This window comes from Vanessa atalanta, chromosome 26 (genome assembly GCF_905147765.1).
Source record: "Vanessa atalanta chromosome 26, ilVanAtal1.2, whole genome shotgun sequence".
Lineage (NCBI taxonomy): Eukaryota > Metazoa > Arthropoda > Insecta > Lepidoptera > Nymphalidae > Vanessa > Vanessa atalanta.
In genome coordinates, this window is record NC_061896.1 from 6,620,044 (window position 1) to 6,643,497 (window position 23,454).

Consider the following 23,454-nt stretch of genomic DNA (forward strand, 5'->3'; position numbering starts at 1 on the left):
GAAACTTTGCTCAAATAAAAAACAATAAACGGTCTGCCACAGGCTATCCCTTATAATGAATGTTGAAAATAATAAATGTTGGCCAGTAAAATTTTCTAGAGAGAATTGGCCCATCCCATTAACAAAAAAAAGTTAGCTACGTTCTATAATTTTATTATTTATACTTCTAGATAGACTTAAAGCTATTTACTCTTCGAAAATAGTGGCCAACAGTTGGCTAAGTACACGCAAACTAGTAAAGTAGGCAAGCATTTGGCGATGGTCAAGCGTAGCTGTCACACAAACCAAGATATTAAAATTGTTTTTTTTAGACTTTTGTAGTGCGACACTATCTCTAGAACCAGACCAGGATAATTGATGGCTACTCATAAACCCAAAATGTCATATAATTAAGTGGTTAAATAAAATAATACAATTAATATATTTAATGTACGATTATTTATTTATATATCAATACTATCATATATTTATCATCATTTAAACAACCATCTGGTGTCAGGCACCTCCACGTACATAAACTTTGGTTTTTAATTTAAATGTTGATTCTTACAATATAATATACAGGATACTAAAACATTGATACTCTTATTAGAAATACAATCTACAGATAAGTAGTCTCTTTAAATTTCTATTTAACACATTTAAAAACATTAAAGGAATATTTTGAGAATTATTTCATATGCATTAAAAATCAGTTAAAATACTTATATTTTATTAATTCCTTATTCTTTTCGAATTTTAAAGCAGAGTAACAGTGACGATATCGTTTCAGATCTTTCATTATTGTTGGGTGCTCCACGCTGGAGTTAGTATCGGTTTGTCCACAGTTTACGATCCTGACCTTCGTAGAATATATACCACATTGAATATGGTATATAAACAACAAAGCGATATATAAAATCAACAACGATTTTCGTAAGTGAGCCCTTATCCCACAAAAATGGTGATGATTTAATATATTTATTATATTTTTTTAATCTATAATTATTGTAATTATGTTAAAATATATCGAGAGTGTGACACCCAACGTATTTGAGCCTGAAACAATTTCGTGTCTTATTCATAAATACAAAACTCCTTGGTCATTTTTTTTTTTTACAAATGAATATGTAAAAAATTGAGTCAACTATTAAATTATATAATAACAGACTAGATTAGAACAGAGAGAATGTTAGCAATAAATATTCGTGAATATCCTTATTCTATAATGAAATACATGTAAAATCCACATGAACATTTAATATGATAAAATTTCAACAGATTAACTAGATATAATCCTAACCATACATTAGTTATTAATAATCGTTAAATAGTTTAATATTTCAATTAAGAACATATATAAAAATGTAAATTTGTGCATTTAATTAATTATTAAATATTATTAGTAAAAAAAAAATATCTTAAACTGAATAAATTAAAGCTTAAGCCTAAACCATTCAACGATTAAAAAATATCAATGTATGTTTTATATAACACTAATTATGTACGATTATATTTGTTAAAAGTGACATTACGATTATTTTCGATATATAGCATGTTATAGTCGAATTCGAAATATTATTAAAAACGGACAAAAGAAGATCCGATCTTTTTTAATAAGGTAACATTTTTACCCGTAAACAATCAGATCTTTTAAAATGAAATGCAAATTTGTGTTTAAATATTATTTAATCTACCATCAGATATGTTTTATTAAAAAAAAGATTATAATAAAATCACACAAATTGTTATTAATACTGACCGAATTTGGTCAAGTGCGCTGTAATTATTAATTTTTAAAATTCTAATTTACATATATGATGGTAGACAAGATATTATAAAGCGTAATAATTATAACATCAGCGAGATATGTAACTTATATACAGCAGAATCCTACTAATCCAGACAATCTATACAAAAAAAAACTATCATAGATTAAAAAATATAAAACTAAAATATATATACTATGTTATTCTATACATAAGATGAGACTGAAGATATAAGAACAAATTAAAAAAAAAATGGTCAGGATACAATATGTGACTTCTATAGTAAATCAGCTTAATAAAAGTTACAGTCCCTTTTAGTCTAGATTAGCAAGACTCAACTGTATCGTCTAAATAGAATTTACAAAAATGTAAACAATACATATATAACCAGATATATATAACAATAAAAAACAAATGCTGGATAATACAAAAAACTTGGAAGACCCAATTACTTTATAAATTACAGAATTTTGAAAATCAAATCTTTTAAAAAGATTACATATGGCACTACATACAATTAAATGCCTTTTGAACCATGGCGAGTTGGACAACCTTTTAGTTTATAGCATAGTTATCAAATTTGTCATAAACTGGCAACACAGATAAACCTTATTCAATTGATTTCATTCATTTTTTGTATAAAAGTTGTAAATAACTAGTATAGCATTCTGAACTGTTTAGCATGCCATTTAATCAACACCCCAACAAGTGTTGTCATTAAAAAAAATGTCCCAACACTTGACACAGATTATAATACCTTCAAGCACGTCAACATCTTATATTTTTATTTTGTTTAAAAGTTCGTTAAGACTTATTATTTGTACTAAAAACAGTTTTTGTTAAATAAGTAAAAATTTTAATTGATATTTTTATCTTATTAACAGGATAAAGATTTCTTCATTTCTTTTAGAAACTTTTAGGAGTACATCATACATACCAGATTATTTTATTACTATGATTAAAACGCAAGTTGGAATTCGTTATTTTATAGCCACTATTATATATTAAAATATGTTTAATAAATATATCATTATTTCCATATACATAATACTTTTTTTAAGCAAATTAACATTTTCAAAATGTTATCTTTACATTACCCTCGGTATAAATACTGAATTCAATAAGATAATATGAAAAACTCTTATAATATGGAAAATTTTAAAACATCTCTTATACGTTTAATTTCCATACACATTTTCCACATATTGGAATTTCTGAAATCATTTTATAAATAACGACAAATGTGTGCAGTTTGATTTCCGTTAACCTGCTTATTTCTTCATTTTCTCATCACTCCACATAAACAATCCTCACTTCATCATTGGTGTTATCACTGAGTCACTATTGTCACAAACACTTAACACTTCAGCAGTTTTAGCTCCGATGATACTTTCAATTTAGTCACATATTCGTTTCAGCGATATGTGACGGTGAATCCTATTTGGGCTGAGGAGCGTGGACACCTCCAGTGAGATTGAACGCTTTTGCTGTCCGGTGAATGCACTTCAGAGGCATGTAGCACCAGAGACATGGTACTAGCAGACTCAGAAGTGTTATGCCGACCCAACTGTGAATAATTATTACAAGGTTTTAATAACCGATGTTAGCCTTTTATGAGCTTGCTTGAGTACGGAATATTTAGATTGATTTGAATGCATTGTCCCTTGAACAGGTTTATATAGCCCAGCAAATGTTATATTAACCTGTTTCATTTTATTTGTATGTGGCCAAGTTTATCATCATCCTCCTGCCCTTAGTCCAATTTTACTTGGGGTCGGCGCAGCATGTCTTCTTCTTCCATACTTCTCTATCGGACGTCATCTTACAAGACACACACTAGAAAGAATGTTTCTAAACATATCGTCTTTCGCACAATCCATCCATCGTTTCTTTGGTCGTCCCCAACCTCTATATCCATCCACATCCAATCTCAAAACGTTTTTCACAACATGGTCCTCATTCCTCCATGAGGAATGAAAATATGTGTGCGAGGTTACACAGCTCTATCACCAAGTAAAGTTAACTACTCACCGTTTAGCGCAATTTTCAGTGGGAGGGCCACAGGTGCAAGGATGCATAGCGAAATCCCCTTCCGAGTCAGACATACAGTGATACAGCATACACTGTAAAAATAATTCCATTTAATTATTAATCAAAAAATAATGTAATTGTTTTGTCATAAAAAATCAGTCAACAAAAAAAACTATGTTTTTTTTTAAATGCGACAGGAACATTCAATGTGAAAATCACAAGGCCAATATTTTTTTTAAACATTTTAGGCAATTATTGATTTATGTACTTAACCTGAAGACTGGTCAAGTTATTTATTTGTATACTTAAAAGGACTTATTAAGTATTTTGCTTTAAAAATATATACAAAACAAATTACCTGAGCGCATTTGATGCATGAAACACAATCGATACACGATCGAAAGCAGTCTGGTGCAAACTTACAAGCGCCTCTCCTGTTTGCGCTCTCCAAGTACCACTCTTGACAGTATCTGGAAAAAAAATATATACATATATAACTGTGATAACTGTGATAACTGTGCAATAGTCAAAGTAGTAGTAACTAACTAGTTAGTGTATTTATTCCAGTTTGGAAACCTTCAATACTAAAGTTTCAAAGGAAAATGTGCAATTATATTTACACTAGATGAAAATCCGGCTTCGCTCGGGTAAAATAAATAAAACTAAACATATACGGCTAACTAGTGAAAAATGGCCGCCTGTTGAACTTCATGTCATTGAATTTTATGGATTTAATATTGAAATATATCGATTATACGAATTTTGGGAATATATACTGTCAACTAACAAATATATTAGATAGGTTTCGATCGGGTCTATTGTAGACCTGTAAGAAATTATTAACATAGATGTATGTTTTAAATGTATTGGGTCGAGTAAGCCAGAGTAACTTCGGGCACAAGGGAACATACATCTTAGTTCCAAAAGTCGCTTGCGATTCAAGGGATGGGTATTACTTTCTACAATGCCTTCTATTGTAGTGATCACTTACCATCATGCGAACCATTGAGTAAATAAAAAAAAAGTATGTCTATATACTGATATATATATTGTCTATGCCAATGGTAGGAAAAAAGATAAACAAACCTTTACATATTGTGCATTAAAAAGAATATATGATTGATATATCTTTATTTATAAGACAACACTATTGCATTTAACCACTTATTTCCACATTAATTTTACTTCCAAAATTCTGATTAAAGTTTCGTCGACGTTCAAAACGCCATTTTGTCGCAAATCCATAGTGAATATCATAGATTAATCAAACCAATGATATCGCGTCAATTTGGTATCAAATGTTGTTTATTTGGCTTTTTTCCTATTATGGTTCGAATAGAGTATAGAAGTACGTCTATATCTAAGTACGTATTATATTGATATTAATCTAACCTGCATTTAACCCTCGCTTGGAAAGTTTCTGTATGCTTTTTTGGTAACGGCGGGGCACCGCTGTAGCCACATTTCTTTAACGATCCTTTAAAAAAAAAACCACATTGATTATTATTATTGAAAACAGTTTCAAAAACAATACGTGTTCGTCTCTGGACGCCCGACAGAAGTGATAACTTAAACTAATCTAAGTTGAACTATTAATTTTGATATATTGAAATTGTTTAACGTGACAAAATATATATGATTATGATAATGTAAGGAAAGGTTATTCATTATTAAAATATTTTATTGATTATAAAATATTCTATTCTTAGATATAATTCTTATGTACATATTCAAGAATTGTAACTAAGAATTTATAAGAGTAAGGGAATAGATGACGCCAGACGAACCGGCACCGCAACGCGTTACGTAACGAAGCGGTTTACCCTCCCATAAGAAGTTATAATTTAAAAAAAAAAAAACCACGCAATATGAAATTAAGTTATTAAGGTCGCTCATCAAAATGTCTTCAAAATAAATTAACAGCAATAAAATTTAATAAAACCTTTTAATTAAATGCTCTAAAAAGTAGAAAATAAAATATTCCTTTAAAATTTTAACTATCAACTTCATTATACACAATGTATATGATCATAAAAGTTTTTTTCGAGTTACTCTCAACAAGCCCTTTCAATCTATCAATCAAACTATACTTTATTCAAGTAGGCAAGCACTTTTGAAACGTCATTTAATAAATGTCTTTCATTTGATACCCATATTCTTCTATTCCGCCATCTTGGATTTAGAACTAAACGTGTATACAAAATCTCAGCTCAATCGGTTGAAGATATCTGCTTCAAAATTGAGTAGGAAGATTCCACCCGAACAAACATACATTGCAAGTTAAATAGAAGCTTTTCATAAAATAGCGTGCAGTCGTAACCGTATTTTGTTTTTATTATATAGTTTTCCCAAAAATATATTTCTGTATCTGTAAGATGTGAGAAGTGAGTTCGCGTTTTTGTATTTTTTCTTTAAATTTTAGATAGGAAGAAGCATATCATCCTAATACCTCTAACCTTACATACAGAAATAATTTAATTTTTAAAAACAATAATTTACTCACTTGAAAACAAAAAAACTTTGTTTCGTTCGCGTGTTTCTTTAGAAAAAATATGTTACCGATAATATTCTATCTAGTATTCAATACAATTTGATTGACTTTGTATACTTGTTAAAAAAGTATCGTAATGCAAAAGTACATATTTTTATTGATTATATTACCGGAATCACGTTTCAACAGCGGCGGCTTGGTGTTGGGCGAAGACTTCTCCGAACTAATCACGCCGCCCGGACCCACCTGCGGGTAAGTGTACTCGTGGACCTGGAAGGTGTATCATAATAGTAAGTTAAAGCTCGTTCTTGTCCCACTGTTGGGCAAAGGCAACCTAGTCTATTCTATGATTTTCTTTAACCAATAAAGCACCGAAAAAGTCATTGTGTGTATGAACTTAAAATATTAATTTATTTAAATTAATATTTTAAGTTCATACGTTCAAACGTTATATACAAACACGTTGGTTCTCACTTTAAAATAATTGTCAATGTTGCCATATATATTTTAAAATATAAAAAAAAAATGAATGTTTTAAGAAATATATGTGTATTGACGATATAATTGGTCGAGAGTTTGATTAATCTATGATATTCATTATGGATTCGCGAAAGAATGGCATTTTGAACGTCGACGAAACTGTTATCGGAATTTTGGAAGTAAAATTATCGCGGAAATAATTACTAAAGTGTAACAGTGTTGAATTATAAATAAAGATATATTAATCATAAACTCTTAGTAGTGCACGATATAGCCGAGTTATTAGCAAATATACATATATACATGGCTCTACATAAATACTTACAGCTGACAGATGGACATAGGGACAGCGGTCTGTATCCGAATCGTCTAGTTTGTCATCGTACGGCAGGTTCAGAGATTCTGTAATAAAATAATTCATAATATAAAATTAATTTTTATCACATCGGAGGGAACATACGGACAGTCAGTAGTAACAATATAGTACCTATATACTTAAAGCAATATTTTTATTTGGTTCAATTGTTTTTCTGACGCTACCAAAGGCTGCCGCCAAGTTGGCAAGTACACGGGGCGGAGTGGAAGTAATACACAGAGGCGTACCGCTGAGCGGGTGGTGCGCGTGGTGCGGCAGCGTGATGGCGGACAGGATGGGCGTCTGCGACAGCTCCTGGCGCCGGCTGGCGCTCGACTTCTCCGAGCTGGAGCGCGACTCCGGCACCGGCAGCACCTCGAAGTAGATGGGCTGCGCGCACACACACACACACGCAATCAGTCAGTGTTACACGTTACCCATCCTCTCTTCCTGCCGCTTTGCGAAACGGCGGCAGAGTTGTTATATTATATTTAATTGATCGATTGACATTAGTCTTGTATGTTTGTATGTTTTAAACTAGCTCACAGACCCTTTAAACTGTAACACAGCGCAATCGTTGATTATAGCGGGTCATCTCGACACAAGATTGTCCGACTCATATTTAAAAATATTTAAAATTCCGTTATTCGATACAGAAGCATTTCACTTACTTATTGATTGTCAAATTAAATAATACCGGAAAATACCGGTTTATCTGAGAAGAACCGATTACGGACACATAAAACGAGACGAACAACGTTTAGACGTAAAAATAAAAATCTTTATTCAAGTACGCTCATAAAAGCTCTTTTAAATCATCACGTTACAGTTGAATTAAGTGTAAGCTACTACCGGTTCGGAAAGTAGATTCTACCGGGAAGAACCGACAAGAAAATGAGTAGATACTCTTTTCCACCATTTACATAGTGCATCAGTAAAGTACAATTAAATTTTTATATAAATCTTGTCTATATATCAATAAATACTAAGTCCGCGCTTTTTATCTTCAATATAATCTTGTATTGAGCCTTATTTATAAATTTTTCAAATTCAGCAAAGTTCGAAATAACTGTAGAATATTATTATAGACACCAATACCGTGCCGTACAAGTACCGTGAAGGTAACAAACAAATTCACTTTCGTATTAGGATAATAAGTACATGAAAATACTTCAAGATTGATGCTGATTCTTTAGTAAAATCAATTCCAAATCTAAGCTACACTAATTTAAGTGTTCTTTATATTGCTATCCTTTTTTACCAATACACACGAGAAAGAGACGGAAATATTTCAAGTAAAAGATTGTGTAGCAGGTTCATATTGCTATCCTATTTTGCCACTACACGTGAGAAAGAGACGGCAATATTTCAAGTAAAAGATTGTATAGCAGGTCCATATTGCTATCCTATTTTGCCACTACACGTGAGAAAGAGACGGCAATATTTCAAGTAAAAGATTGTGTAGCAGCTACATATTGCTATCTATTTTGTCACTACACTTGAGAAAGAGATGTCAATATTTTAATTAAAATATTGTGTAGCACGGAATCAACAACATTACAAGTTTCACTATTATGTTGGTCTGCATGGTCACTATTGATATGATAGCCAAGCTCCATAATGTATATTAATATAGAAAGAGACAGAGAGAGTTCGAAAGAGAGGAAAGATGTAAAGGATTACTTACTTCGAAGATATTTTCCTCATCGTCCTCCTTCGGCTTCGCCTCGCTATTTTTCTCTTCGAAGCCATACATCGTCGGCCAGGCACCGCCCAGACCTGTTGAGATACAAATTTTAGGGGCCCGTACCATCTTCACCATCTAGGAGCCTAGTCAATTAGGCATACAAAATTTCATCGAAATCTGTTTTGGAAGATATATATATACATATATAAAGATATATATATATATACATATATATATATATACATATATAAAGATATATATATATACATATATAAAGATATCTTTATAATACATGAGGCCGTCTTCCATTATAATTTTTTTGTAAACAGCACGTGCAACGGCCGACAGTTACAGCCAACAGAAACAATGGTTATTTGCCAATATTAAAACAATAATTGGAAACGATATTATTTTAATTTTTTTTCCATAAAAATGCCTTAAAACCTAAAAAATCGCTATGAAACCTGTCCTGCATATTATTTTAAAAATATAACCGTTTTCTTAGCTCTCCAATTTGCTTTTTGGGATATACGTTCATTTTTTATTATAGAACGATATAATCGTCTTTAATGGCGAATTTAAGGACAACGTATCAACATGCAACGTTACTTATTTAAAAGGATTAATATGTGTCACGTGTTGAGATACACACGTGCTGATCCATTATTCGAGATCCGATATGACCTCGTAAATAGTGCCTCGCATAATCAAGTACTTTGGAACTGAGGGTCAGATCTAGGTTAGTGTATTATTATTCATCTTATACTTGTCGAAAGAAAAACACCGTGAGGATACCTACACGTGTCAAATGATTTCCAAATAAAATCTTAGTTATTATTTTTTTATATAGGAATACTTGACGTAAAATTATCACTAACGCCGATAGACACTGGTGCTGTAAGGAATATTAACCATTCCTTACATTTATATTTGGTCACCAACCATGGGAACTAAGATGGACGTAGTTACACTGAGTCACTCAACCTTCAAATGAAACACCAGAATACTAAGTATTACTGTTTTGCGGTACCATATGTGATAAGTGGTAGTACCTACACATAGCCTACCATATTTCTTAGAATTTTCTAGAATGTACATAAGTTTTTAATATACTAACAGTATTTAAAACGGGATATTTACCTCTTGAACAAAACTCTTGAACGAAACTTATTTGTCTCGTGAACAAGACATTCGTAGATAATGTCGAAATATCGAGCTCCAACAAATAAAAATAAAAAACATGGTAAATATCCCGTTTTAAATACTGTTAGTAATAAAAATAACCATGGTTTTAATATAGTCGTCGGTAGCACCTTCTAAACAAAGTATGACATACTATTTCATAATAAAAAAAGCAGTACTTTTTGGAATAACGACTCGACTTTTTATTTAAGAAAAAGAAACTCACGGTACAGATCGTTGACAGCTATCCGAACTCCTTTGTCGAAGGCCCTCGCGTCCGCTGCAGTCTGAAACGTTAACCCGAATTTCTTCTCATCCGAGACCCAATGATGGAACGTCGGCATAACCTTGTGGTACTGGAAGTCATCTTTGACCGTGCAATCGAGGACGAGCTGAAAATATTCATGAAAACGAATTAACTTTTGCATTGTACTATTTTATGTTTCAGAAAATGTAAGTTTCAAACTGGACGACCAATAACTTTGTTTATAATTTATCTCGTGCTATGCGGAGAACGAAAACTTCGTGAGAGAAGCATCAGTAGATCAGTCATTAGTGTGCTGGAACAACCTCCAAACCATCTCAAGGGAGAGCCTTAGCCTAAGACATTCACAGTCAGTGTCACTTTACTGTCTGCCGTAGCTTACTTATTATTAAGATAAGATCTCAACCACAAACGTCAGTAAGTGAGGTGAGAAGTTATTTAAGTGTGAGTATCCGAATTATTTAATAACAATTCGGATACTTACACTTTATTTTTATTAAAACAATTACGATGTTAAACGAAATTTAATGTGTGGTAAAATGAATTAAATTTATTTTGATCAGAGCAGATCAACTTTTATCATATTATAGCTATGGTATTAAATATGATATGCATTGTAATATAATAATGGTTGATTACAATTAAAGTTATAATTAATAACTATAAAGTAATAACTATGATGATATCTCCGCGAAAACGTTCACGCATGCGCGAATAACTTAAAATAACAATACTGCACAATCGTGAAAATTCAATTCAAAAATTCCGTAGAATACGAACAAACAGATACAATTTTTTAAATTCTGTATATATTTGTTCTTAATTGCACTAATGAAATTTAAACATAGAATATATACAAGACACACAGGCGTGCCTAATACATCCATCCCCTTTATCAAGTTATCTCTTTCAGGCAACCTTAACCCTTAACTGCCCATATGGGATCATTTTCAACTCACTGAAAAAAAAACACTTCCAGTACTGAAAACTAAAAACTACTATAACAAACCTTGTTCGAGGTCGTTAATAAACACCATTCATGTCAAAATTATTTAAATCGGTGTAATGACAGCTTTAAGTCACAGCTGTCACTGCGATGCTCCAGGCCCGAGACGGGCACCCACGAGAGTTTAATCGTACGCCCTAAGGCTTTCGGTAGGGAATAGAAAAAGGTCATTGAACTTACAGTGTTATCGCTGATACGTCTGCCGTGTATGTAGTATTCGGTGTGGGATACGCTCGTACTCGTCTGTGTCTGAGATTGGTCACCGTTGATATCTCCACTACCTGTTAATTTTACATCAATTATAGTGGATACCTCAGAGGTCTCAAGGACCTGAGCTAAGAACCCGCAGAAAGTGATTGGGTTTTCCTTTAAATACTGGCGGTGTTTACTGGTACAATGTAAGACCTATTAGTTTTGAGCTTGAACCCTCGGATTATGAAAATAAGGGAACAGATAGTGCATGTTATGTGTAGGCCGGATCTATTTACTCACGAAAACGCGCCATTAATGAAATAAACTTAACAAATATAATCTAATTTGTATAATTTTGTGCTGTAAATTTTTTTTTTAAGAATTACTTTAGATGTTGACTTACTTCTTGTTCCAGTGGCGAGTACTGGGTTAGGCCAATAAAAACCTCCAATTGAAATTAAATATTTTTCTTTATAAATTATAACTTATAGATATTGGTGCGTCATTGTTAAGATTTTCTTTCAATATAGAAATCCGGGGTTTATACCCTAAATATCTCGCTTTATAGACAGGGTTCATATAGAGTAGGTTTCTTCTAAACAGGCCTTAGCCAATCCGGGATACGGTTTTCGGGGTTTTCCCCATTAACCGGGCAAACGGCCAAGGCCAGTGGTTTTATTTTTATGTCCGTATGTCATATGGGGTTGCTAAACCGTAATCACAATAACGAGCGACACGTAGCATACATTATATTTAACTTACATCGATTTGTAGAATACAAAATCTGTATGTAATTGACAAAAGTATTTGATATATCACGTGATCAAATAAAGACGTTAAAATTCGAATGTTTTTTTTTTTTTTAATATAACTGATAAGTGCAAGCGATTTAGAATAAACAGCGATAGCACAGAATATATATTTTATTATTATAGTACAAATGAAAACAATGAGAATTAATAAGCTCCTTTTCAACGTTCACTAAAATTACTAATAGTTAATTTATTAACATATCATACTTATCAGAATTTAATTTGAAAAGAAGCAGTGTACGATGGTCCTTCGTCACTTATTACTCTAATAAAAAATACACCTTCGAGTGTTTTTAAATAAGTTTTACGTGAATTCTGAATATTTACTGAACACTAATAATAATAATTAGATATATTTACCTGGTCCGCGTCGGCACACCATAACATCGGCGAGGCCGCCACCACCCAAAGCCATCCATCCCCCCGTGCCCTCGTCCCGACACATGACCTGCGCTCGCACGCGCACCAGATAGTCACTGAGCAAAAATTATTTTTTTCTAAATTGCCAGGGTCGGTATTGAATACACAAGCAAGACAAAAAGGTACAATACAAAATTAAAGAGATTAACAAAAAATAAATAGTACTTTTTTAAGTGAATTTCTTTAGGTTATATGAGATGTAAATTGAAATTACAAGATTGCATTTCTCGTTTACATACGTTCATGTAACGTATGAGCGAAACGTTCCTGACGTAAAATGGTTTCATTGAAAATTTTCTCTGCACAGGTACATGTTGCATAAAATATTCTGCCAATGTTATCTAAATACAGATTGCAAAATTTTAGATGACGAAAAATCAATATATATACAGCCATTTTAAAATAATGTTGCCAGATTAATTGATATGAGCAAGAATTTTATTAAAATTCAATTTAAGATATCATTAATATGATCAATATATCAACCACAGCTACTTGCAGTAGCAAAGTAAAGCTACAAAATTGAGACTTTCATTGTGATTAAAGGAATTGAGAACAAGTGCATCGGAATGTAGCAAACGAATATAATTTGTCATTTCCTGTCTTCCTCGATTAACTAATTAGATATGTGTGTTGGGTAAAGATCTTAACATTCATGTTAGCCTAGTATTTCTATTAAGGGCATTTTTGCCATATAGGTATTGTATAAAATTTAAATTTTAAATGTTTTATATGCATATTGTACTTCTACACAAGTTATGTTATCCCATTCTTTGTTATTCAAAAAAGTTTTATATATATACATACAACAAATCACAATTATTGCTGGATGAAATCCTACTTTAGGGGCTTTGGCTTATGGTTCATTTTGACTTAGGCAGTGCGTCTTAGTTTATTTATGTATGTGAGGTTTTGCAGATTGTCACACAATGTTTTTATTATCAGACTATTATATAAATTGAGTGCTTTCAACAAACTGAGCTATCCTTGCTCAAACACTAAATCCTTGTTTTAATTCCATAGACATTATATTTATTATCATATAAGAATAGTATGTTATAAAGAATTTATAATTAAATATAATTTAAATAAAGATAGATAAAGTAAGGAGAGGCCAGTTTCCTAACAAAAACAGTTATTAATTTAAAGATTTAATACAATATCGTAATCATAATCTAAATTATATCATAATTCGCTTTGCCATTGTTCCATCATTTTGATTTTGGAATTCATGCATTTTTTTAAATTAATCAATTTCTTATATCCAAGTAATCATGGCATATACATAATACAGCCATCTGTCATAAACATTCATACATCATTCTTTATAATAGCATTTTTATTTCTCATAAGTTATGACACAACATTATAACAGTATAATAATTAATATTATTACTACAGACATACCTTTTCCCCGACATCTTAATTCATTTTAAATTTGAAGCCAAGTTTCACTTTAATTGATGACATTGCCTAACTAACCAATTTTATATTCAACCCATGAACCAATCTTTCATTGTTGTCTTATAGTAAGATACATTGTTTAGATTTTAGTACCCCCATTTATACTTAAAATTAGTATAAGATCTTCAAATGTGACTTTACATTTGCATTGCTTTATTTTAGTTTTTTAATGAACATGGAATTTGTGATTTTAAATATCATAATTATTTTTTTAATTCCCTTCATGTACATTTTAAAGCAAATAAATTTCGCCTTTTTTCAAGAAGAATATTGTTTATTTTTTAATTAAATTTAATATAATAAAATTAAAGCAATATACTGCAATTTATTCTGCATGGTAAAATCAGGTTTTTATGAGAATATATTATGAGATATTTTAATTTTTAATATAATTTGTAATATCTCTTAATCTAAATTAAAATTAAAGATTATCACTAATCATTTCTGCTCTATAATAAAAAAGAATAACTGCCATCAGTATCGTAATGATATTACATTGAAAATTAAACCAGTTCATTCATTTTTTTTTTCAATTCACAGAACACAGCTTAGTGAAACCGCTATGTAATTCATTGAGTGAAACAGCTCCGTTCGAGCTAGCTTGAAATGACCCCGAAAGGAGTACTTTATTGTGAATGAACGTCAAGTCATTGATTATAGTTATACACCACACGGGGTGACCTAAGGGCGGCGGTCGCACATCAAGGATTCCATACATGCTAGCTTGTAAATCACTTTTAGACAACTCCTAAGTTTAAATGTTCTATGCTAAGTCTATTAGATCACTAAAAACACTATAACACATTCAGCGAGCTCCGAAAATGGCCGGGGTAGGGCCCTGCCTAGCTAGAGCAGGACGAAACACGTACTTCCAAAATTGTGTTACAGGGAAACTTACTTTTCAGAGGCCTCGGTCATGATTTGAGATTGCAAACACTCTAACTTCCAAACGCCACTTCACAGATTTCACCATTTTTAAGACGTAAATACATCAGATTCACTTGAAAACCGTCTTTAATTCGGCCCTTTGTTGGGCCTCAGTACGCTTGCGTCAATAAAACAGTCCGGGCGGGTTATTCAATGAACGCAGCGTGAGCGAGCGACAGGTGGCGCGGGGATCGTGCAGTATCTATGAAACTGGCTTCACTATTGGCTTGCGACGTCGTATCTTCAATATCGACCAATCACAGAGCAGTATCTTTGTAACAGCCAATGCTGTTTTTTAATGTTGGTTGAATAATTTTAGGCGGTTAATTTGAATTATTTGACATTTTCTACAAGATAAAACTGCACTGAGGAAATTTTACATTCGATGTATTACTTAGCTTTAATTAATTGAATTTAACACAATATTTGTACATCGCATATGAGTTTTATTTAACACTGAGCATGAAATTGGATATTTCGCGCCGGTAACGAATGAAATTTCTCAACTAGGTCACCTCGACCTCGAGAGTTCGACTGTTACTGAATGAAAATTTCGCTATGGATACCCGTTTTCTCGTTCATGCATTGGACCATTGAAAAATATATAGGTCAAATCATTGCAGTGTGCCCTATTTTCAAGAATCTTGCACCATTCACAGTCGCCTAGCGGACCTACGATTCTATTTATAGATGGTCTATATTTGGGCAGGTCATTCGTATAACGTAAATGCAAGCCTTTATAAAGTAGGTTACCTGATTTTACAAAGTTAATAGGCGGTACAGTGACGTCATAGCTATCTGTGACGTCAGCATTTCTAACTTCGTATAATGTTATATGTATAATGAGTTTGTTCAGGAAATAAAATCTTTCATGGATAGTATAAAATATATATTTGATTTGTGTACAAAAGCTTAATAACTTAATAAGAGTTACACTTAATTGAATACATCATTTGTAATAGAATATATAATCTAATTTTTTTTTTTTGGTAATTGTTGAAAACATTATTTTATTTAAAAAAAATTACAAATTATCAAATTCAGTCACAGTCTTAGTTGCTTGGGCCATTGCTGCTTTTCTTAAATCTTCACTTTGCAGCATCATTTGATTGATTAATTTCTGAAATTATGAAAATAATATTTAATAAAGTTTGTCATAAATTATAATTAATAGCCCTTATAATTATTGTTCATAACAGTAAGTTGCACCAATTTTTGTTACAGTTTTGTAAGAGACGGTTAATAGAATTTTTTCGGTGTTCTAACTTAGCTTTGGTTAATACCAAACATTCCATTGAGGGTCAAAAAAAGTGAGAAACATTTCAACTATTTTTTTTAAACTAAAGATTATTTTTTGAATGTCTGCAATCTCTGTTTAATGTTAATATTGGATTATAGTGTTAACAATTATCTTTTGGCAGAATACAATTTTATTTTTAAAATTAGAAATAATTGAAGACATATTTTTATTTATTATAAATAATTGAAAAAATGTAATATATATTACTATCGAGAATTATAAAATAAATAAATATATCTTCTATTTATATACAAGTATTCGTTTATACATGTATGTTAATTTGGTTTGAAAAATTTAGAAATAAGTTTAAAAATTAAATTTAAAAATTAAAAATTTAATAAGGTATTTTCGGTATTAAATTTAATAAAAATTAAAATATATGTAGAAATATACTTGTATATTTATATATTGAGCCATTAAAGCGCATTATTAATTCATTATATTAAAATTAAAAAACGTAATTATATATAATAGTCTGTATATCACGTGACCTCAAGCGCGAGCCGCCATGGTGTGACGCCAGATAAGCAAAATCTGTCATTTCAATATCTTTAATAAACAACTTTCCTGGAGTTTTAATACTAGTATTTGTCTATTACACTCCAACGATATCGATTTATATTCGTTATTCCCATAAAACACCAAATATTTATAGCTGTTAACGTTGAATGAGTACTGGTCACATGTATGACCAGTACATTAAGTGGTAGATTTTTGACAATCAATAAGCAAGTGCAAACACTTCTATATTGAATAAAGATTTTTGACTTTGACTTTGACTATGGTATACATGACTGTTGTTTTTAACAATCTGACGTCATCAAAATAACTCAAAGCATTTTTGCTGGAATAAATGAGGTTTTATACCCTATTCCTGGGTTGAATTTGACTTGATTGATCAATAATATTTATAAAACCAAAGTCATTTAAATATTTCAAACATCCATTTACCCAAATATATCAGAGCACATATGTACTATTTGCTTATTAGGGTCCTGTCCGTTGACCCTAACTAAGTTGGAATAAATAGAAATATTTATATAAAGAAAGCTTACAATGTGTTCAAGGCCATCCTCGTTGGGTCTACTTTGGGAGTAGACCATAGATTTCTTCGTCATTTGAACAGCAACTGGACTCTTGGAGGCGATAGTTTGAGCTATTTCAAGAATTTTCTGAATTGCACTGAAATAAAAAAAAAAACATCAATTGGTATAATTATTTTTAACTTAAACTATAGTATGACAGCCTCTTTAATCTAGTGGATCGGTGGATTGCGTTATCCCGGTATAGGTTCAAATCTCTGGGTCAGGTCATGTTCAACAATAATGCATGTAAGGGTATCATCGCTTACCGCTATATAATTTTACTATATTTATTTAAAGATAAGTAACAGCCTGTCTAACACCACTTATCCCAACATGCTGCCCCCATGCGGGTTCGTGGATACAAATGTTTACATTCCTGGTGATGTTTACATTCAATCAAGTAGAGAGGAATTATAATCACTAATTAAGCAAACGAAAATTAAAGGTTACTCATTTCCCTCCACAATTACTTGATAAATATAATCTTACGTGTCTTTGTCCGGGAACACTTTGCTGACTAAGCCAAGTTCCAATGCTTCTTTGGCCTCCAACCTCCTCGCTGTGAAGCAAAGCTCCCTCACCGTTGATGTGTTGCCAATCACCTACAAAAAATATAAAATAACATATAAATTAACATTGATTTATATGATAATATGTGTACTAGATATGGCGTTTCGAACAATTATTATGTTTGATTGAATTAAACTGTAGACTGTTCACCGAACATTAATGTGGCTCTGCCATTCTTTCTATGTGGGTGCGGTGCTCATAATTTAAAAGTCCGAATCAAAATGTGTACTTGGACTAATAAAAATTCAGTATTCAAGTTGTTCAAATAATAATAACAATATATTTATTTATTCTCTCCCAGACGTTTTAGTTTATATTTTTAATTTATTAGACTTTTGACTGATGTGGATACGGCACGCCTTGTGTACTTCAGTTATTTCCATAGTATAATGTCGTATGGCATCCTACTCTGGGGTAATGCAGCTGACATTAATACTATTTTTGTACTGCGGAAGAGGGCTATTCGTGCAATTTATAACCTGGTCCCAAAAGATTCGTTAAGAGGTAAATTTAAAGAAATTAAAATAATGACTGTCGCTTCTCAATTTGTTTTTGATAATGTTATGTATGTACGCAAAAACATAAATGATTTTCCCAGAAATTGTGACGTACATTCTATTAACACTAGGAACAAGAATAAACTTGTTACTCCAAGTACCCGATTACACAGGGTTAGTAACTCTTTTTTGGGGCAATGTATACGTTTTTACAACAGGATCCCAGAAAACGTTCAAAATTATTCAATTATAAAATTCAAAAGAGTCGTTAAAGAGCGTTTGTGTGCTAAAGGATATTACAACACTAATGACTTTTTAGTTGACTGCACACCTTGGGAATGAAATGATCGCCTCCAGGCTGTTTCAAACAACTAAAATATACTTATCATTGTACCTACATGGAAAATGGTTAAAAAAAATAAAAAAAATATATCCCGCTGAGTTTCTTTCGCCGGTTCTTCTCAGGTCCGAGGTGCTAAATTCCGAACCGGTGGTAGATTTTTGACAATCAATAAGCAAGTGTAAACACTTCTATATTGAATAAAGATTTTTGACTTTTGACTTTTGAATGAACCTTAAAAATAAATGATTAAATATCTAGTCATTATTACTGTATTACCATAATGAAAAAAAAAAACAATTAATGACAACATATTGTTATACTACGTTGAACGAAAACCGTAAGCGCCATGAAATTCCAGGCGCTTACGGCGTTTTTATCGCGAGAAAACTATTGTCTATAAGCGATTTAGTGCTGTGTTTTAACCCTAAATTAAAAAAAAATTATATTGACCATTCCTTACATCGCCAATGGACCAACAACCTTGGCAACTAAGATGTTACGTCCCTTTTGGCTCTAGTTACAATGGCTCATTCACCCTTCAACCAGAACACAACAACAATAAGAATTGCTGTTTTGGGGTAGAATATATAATGAGTACTATCTACCAAGATCGACTTGACTATATCACCAAACGAACAATCCAAAATGTTTAACAAGTAGTATCTATTGGGAGGTGATCTGCGATTGTATGTTAAACATTTTAAAATTTTATACTTGACGTGGTCCATGATGTACAACCCATGTTATGTTATTTTTCTACCTACCCATGGGGTTACCCCTTATAAATGGGTTCACGCAACGAAATCAAACAAAGTCTTTAGCTTTATATAAGCACAGATGAACTAATTATTACCTTAGGAAGTCTTTGCAGAGATCCTACATCTGCAGCGAGCCCAAGGTCCACTTCTTTCACCTGAAAAAATGCTTCTTCTGTGCAGTATCTGAAATTTTAATGTATACACACTCATATATTTATATTTATATTTTTTTTTAATTTATCTTCAGTTATAGTATGTGTGGATGAAACTTTACAAATGTAAACTAGTTCTACACCACCGATTGCGTTTAAAATTTTTAGTTGCTAGTTAAAAAATATTAAAGGCTGTTGAATGAAATGTAAAATTACCTCATATCAGCAGCGGTGATGAGATCCACACCGGCGCCGATGCAAGCGTTATGAACCACAGATAGCACTGGCTTTACACAAACTTCCAATGCTGATATTCCATTCTGAAAAAAAAATAGAAACAAAATAAGTAATATCTTTCATTTTGTTTTTCTATAATATGTAGGAGTTTTTTTACTAATAGCGATGGAAGTGTGTAACAGGAAGCTGAGGAAGTGCACTTTTTTATTTGACTAATCAGCGCCCGCGGTGCTAGTGTTGGTCGTCACCAAGGTTATATATATATATCTATTTTTAAGAAAATACAATTTCAAAGTATGGAAAAAATTAAATTTCAAAGGTATTTCTAAGTATGGAAATTATGAAATAAAGGATTCCTGTATTTGTATGTTTACATACACCCAGGCACAGCTTCTATATTTTATTTTCTACATAGTTCTTTATTCACTGATAATGACCTCTGGCCAGTTTAAAAAAAAAATGTCTTGAAATTGTTGTGTCATTCAATGTATACTTTTTTTAAAAAACAAATTTTAATATCATTTAAAAAGGTGTTCATTTAAACATAGAATGGAAAAAACTGATTACCAAATAGAAAACAATGTCTAGGAAATTTATAGAATAATTTATGACTTACTTGACAATAAGCGATGAGTGATTGGAATATGCGTGATTTTCTCGCTACATCATCATACTCCTGGGCTTTGCTTTCCTCTTCGAGAAGACTATTGAAGTCAATACCTTTAACGGATAAAATCTTTATTTGAATTATTCTTTATATTACACACCTCTGCTTCTCAGCTTGAGTAAACTTAAAATTCTTAATAAGTAGCATTTAAGAAAAAATAAAATCTTTCTTAATATAATAAATGCATGGTTGGATGTTTGTTAATCAGTCACACCAGAATGGCTTAACAGATCTGATTGAAATTTCATAGTCTTAGACTATAGTCCGTAATAATTCCTAATACCCAGCACCCGTAACCTCATATGTTTGCTAGATTCTACTTGGTAGTAGGGCTTTATGCAAGCCCATCTGCTTAGGTATTATTGTATTTTAGTTTGCTAGCACAAGGGACATAACATATCATCCCAACATTGGTGGTGCATTGGTTTTGAAAGAAAATGTAGTTTCAATTTAATATTAATTTAATAGCACCAATGTGCAGTCGTGTCTGGTGGTGGTGATACTGGTGGGATGAAATGGACAGAAACAATTTTTTTAATAAAATTATCATACCTGCTGTGAAATGTTTTCCTCTTGCAGATAACACAATGACTCTGCATTCAGGATTGTTGTTTAACGACATGAAGCAATCATAGAAGTCTCTGAAGCATAAAAAAAAATTGTCTAAAATTCCAACAACACACATATATATATATATATATATATATATAAAACAAGAGTATGTTGTTCCAAACTTAAATTAATAAATAAATGACTTCAAGAAAAGGAGGTTTGACATTTTTTTTATAAATTAATTTAAAAATAGAATACTCACTTCCACATAGCTCCATTAAAAGTATTCAACTGTTTAGGTCGGTTGATCTCAACATGGAAGACATTTTTCGAAGGAACAGATACTGCTAATGTTTCGAACTGTGGCACTTCGATTTTAGAAGAATATAATCTTGATAATATTCCTGTAACAAACAATTATTTATTACTTATACTTAAATAACTTAAAACGGTATGAGGTTTGATCTGACTTTACTAATTTAACCAAATGGGTAAATTTACTTAGGTTATTACTAAGTATTCTTTAACTGAAAATGGCTTTTTCAAAATTAATAAAAACTTTTTTTAAAACAATCTATAATGTTCAAGTCATTTAAAAAAAAAGTTCAATCAAAGAGATTTAAGTATTGTTTACATAATCATATTTTCTAAAATAATTTTATAAGGAACTTCAATGTTATTTTGAAAAATATTAATTCAAGCAACTTAATTATTTTGAACACTGCAACATAAATAGGTGTCCGAATTATTAACTTACCGGGTGCTAATTTTGCAGAATTCAAGAAAACTAAAGATTTAGCTACTAGTGACATTGTGCTAAGAATTAAAAAATTAAGTTTTAAATAAAGAATTTAATAAAAAAACAACTGAACTAGAACAAAATTTAACAAGGTTCAAAGTCTATTTGATTTTGAATTTTTGATTCCGACTCAAGATATAAAAACAAATCGGACTTTATACGTCACAACAATGACTGTAGCTGTCAAACCAGTATTGCCAACTTTGAAATTATTAAAACCTAAGTCTGTATTCTTTGGTAATGTCAATCATTTATTTGCATGAAATGTTTTTATACAGATTTTAGGCTACAGTCTATGTATCGAACACATTTATTTTATTGTTTTGGTAATAAAAAAATTAACAGATGATAGGAATATATAGTGGAGAATTATCGCCCGTGTAGTGTCAGAATGGAATAGTGCACTCCCATTGAGTCGAAAGCAACGAGTTACCTTCCGACTTAAATTGGTAATGACCAGCCATGACTGTTTTAGAAAATGCCTTTGTAAGATTGGTTGCAACGCGACGTACGTAGGCAGCAAAAAACACAGAAAGGTAGATCCTGAACCTCGAGGTTGGACAGAACTTCATCCTACGAAAATCGGCTTTGACAAATTCTGTGAGGCCATCATGGTCCAGAAGAAAAAGGTGGAGTGGAAACGGAAAAGGGCTGATCGCGCTCCTTGGAGACAACAAAGGCATTACTCACTGACGCCCGGGGTTTAAAAGATAGGGCCTGACCCAGGGCCCGTAGATGGATGAGGTGGGTCCTCAGGTTTATTTTAGATGGCCCCGAGGAGAGCGGCAGCTGGTATGCTAGAGCTTTGCCGAGCCACGAGAGGAGCATTGCATGGGAAAGGCCGCGAATGCGTTATATTGACACGTTCCCGCAGCCTCTCCAAGGATGACCATCGCAGTGGTTTCAGGGGCCCCTTTTGCTTGAAAAAATATTGGAACAATCGAGAGGATGAATAGAAGTGACAATAGCGCAATTTTTTACGGGCCGCCTAGCGATGTAAAATTCGCAGGATCGATCCTGACCCCTTAGGCTGTTGTCGTCCCCACTGCTAATACAAGTGATAAGCTTAAAAGGAGGGGTAAAAAGAAATATTAGTAATTCCTTAATTCACTTGGGGCATTGCAACTAACATTTAAAAAAACATAGAAGTGTTCAAAATTAGATTCATATTGAATAGGTGGTTGTCTGGAAATGTAATCCGAAAGATCAATGGTGGTTGGACCAGACGAGTCTTAGCAAGAGTAGTGTAGGATGCCTGCCTCCTGCCTGGTGGACAGATGACTTGAAAAAGCCGGCCCCGACTGGATGCGAAAACCGCACATTCCGCCTGGCGCCTGTCCGATTACTAAAGAGCAATATTTGTATTGCTGTTGTACTTGCCGTATAAGTGATGTAGGAGGCTATACACTCAAAAATGAGGCTTCATAAATGTCA

At 32.1% G+C, this 23,454-nt stretch overlaps 2 protein-coding genes across 2 annotated transcripts; both read right to left on the reverse strand.

Moving 5' to 3' along the window:
- Positions 1-1,429: 1,429 nt before the first annotated feature.
- Positions 1,430-15,199, reverse strand: LOC125074054 (sprouty-related, EVH1 domain-containing protein 1). Its single transcript, XM_047685274.1, has 12 exons — positions 15,032-15,199; positions 12,610-12,725; positions 11,426-11,526; positions 10,201-10,366; positions 8,793-8,884; positions 7,354-7,495; positions 7,076-7,152; positions 6,441-6,540; positions 5,172-5,256; positions 4,138-4,249; positions 3,780-3,871; positions 1,430-3,315 (listed from the first exon to the last, which is right to left on the reverse strand). The coding sequence occupies exons 1-12, from the start codon at positions 15,049-15,051 to the stop codon at positions 3,186-3,188; spliced, it is 1,233 nt and encodes a 410-aa protein (XP_047541230.1). The 5' UTR covers positions 15,052-15,199; the 3' UTR covers positions 1,430-3,185.
- A 739-nt stretch (positions 15,200-15,938) lies between these two features.
- LOC125073966 (delta(3,5)-Delta(2,4)-dienoyl-CoA isomerase, mitochondrial) lies at positions 15,939-22,146 on the reverse strand. The gene is made up of 9 exons (XM_047685097.1): positions 21,979-22,146; positions 21,484-21,625; positions 21,222-21,310; positions 20,619-20,722; positions 19,982-20,085; positions 19,709-19,796; positions 17,935-18,047; positions 17,416-17,542; positions 15,939-16,180 (listed from the first exon to the last, which is right to left on the reverse strand). The coding sequence occupies exons 1-9, from the start codon at positions 22,031-22,033 to the stop codon at positions 16,085-16,087; spliced, it is 918 nt and encodes a 305-aa protein (XP_047541053.1). The 5' UTR covers positions 22,034-22,146; the 3' UTR covers positions 15,939-16,084.
- Positions 22,147-23,454: the final 1,308 nt, after the last annotated feature.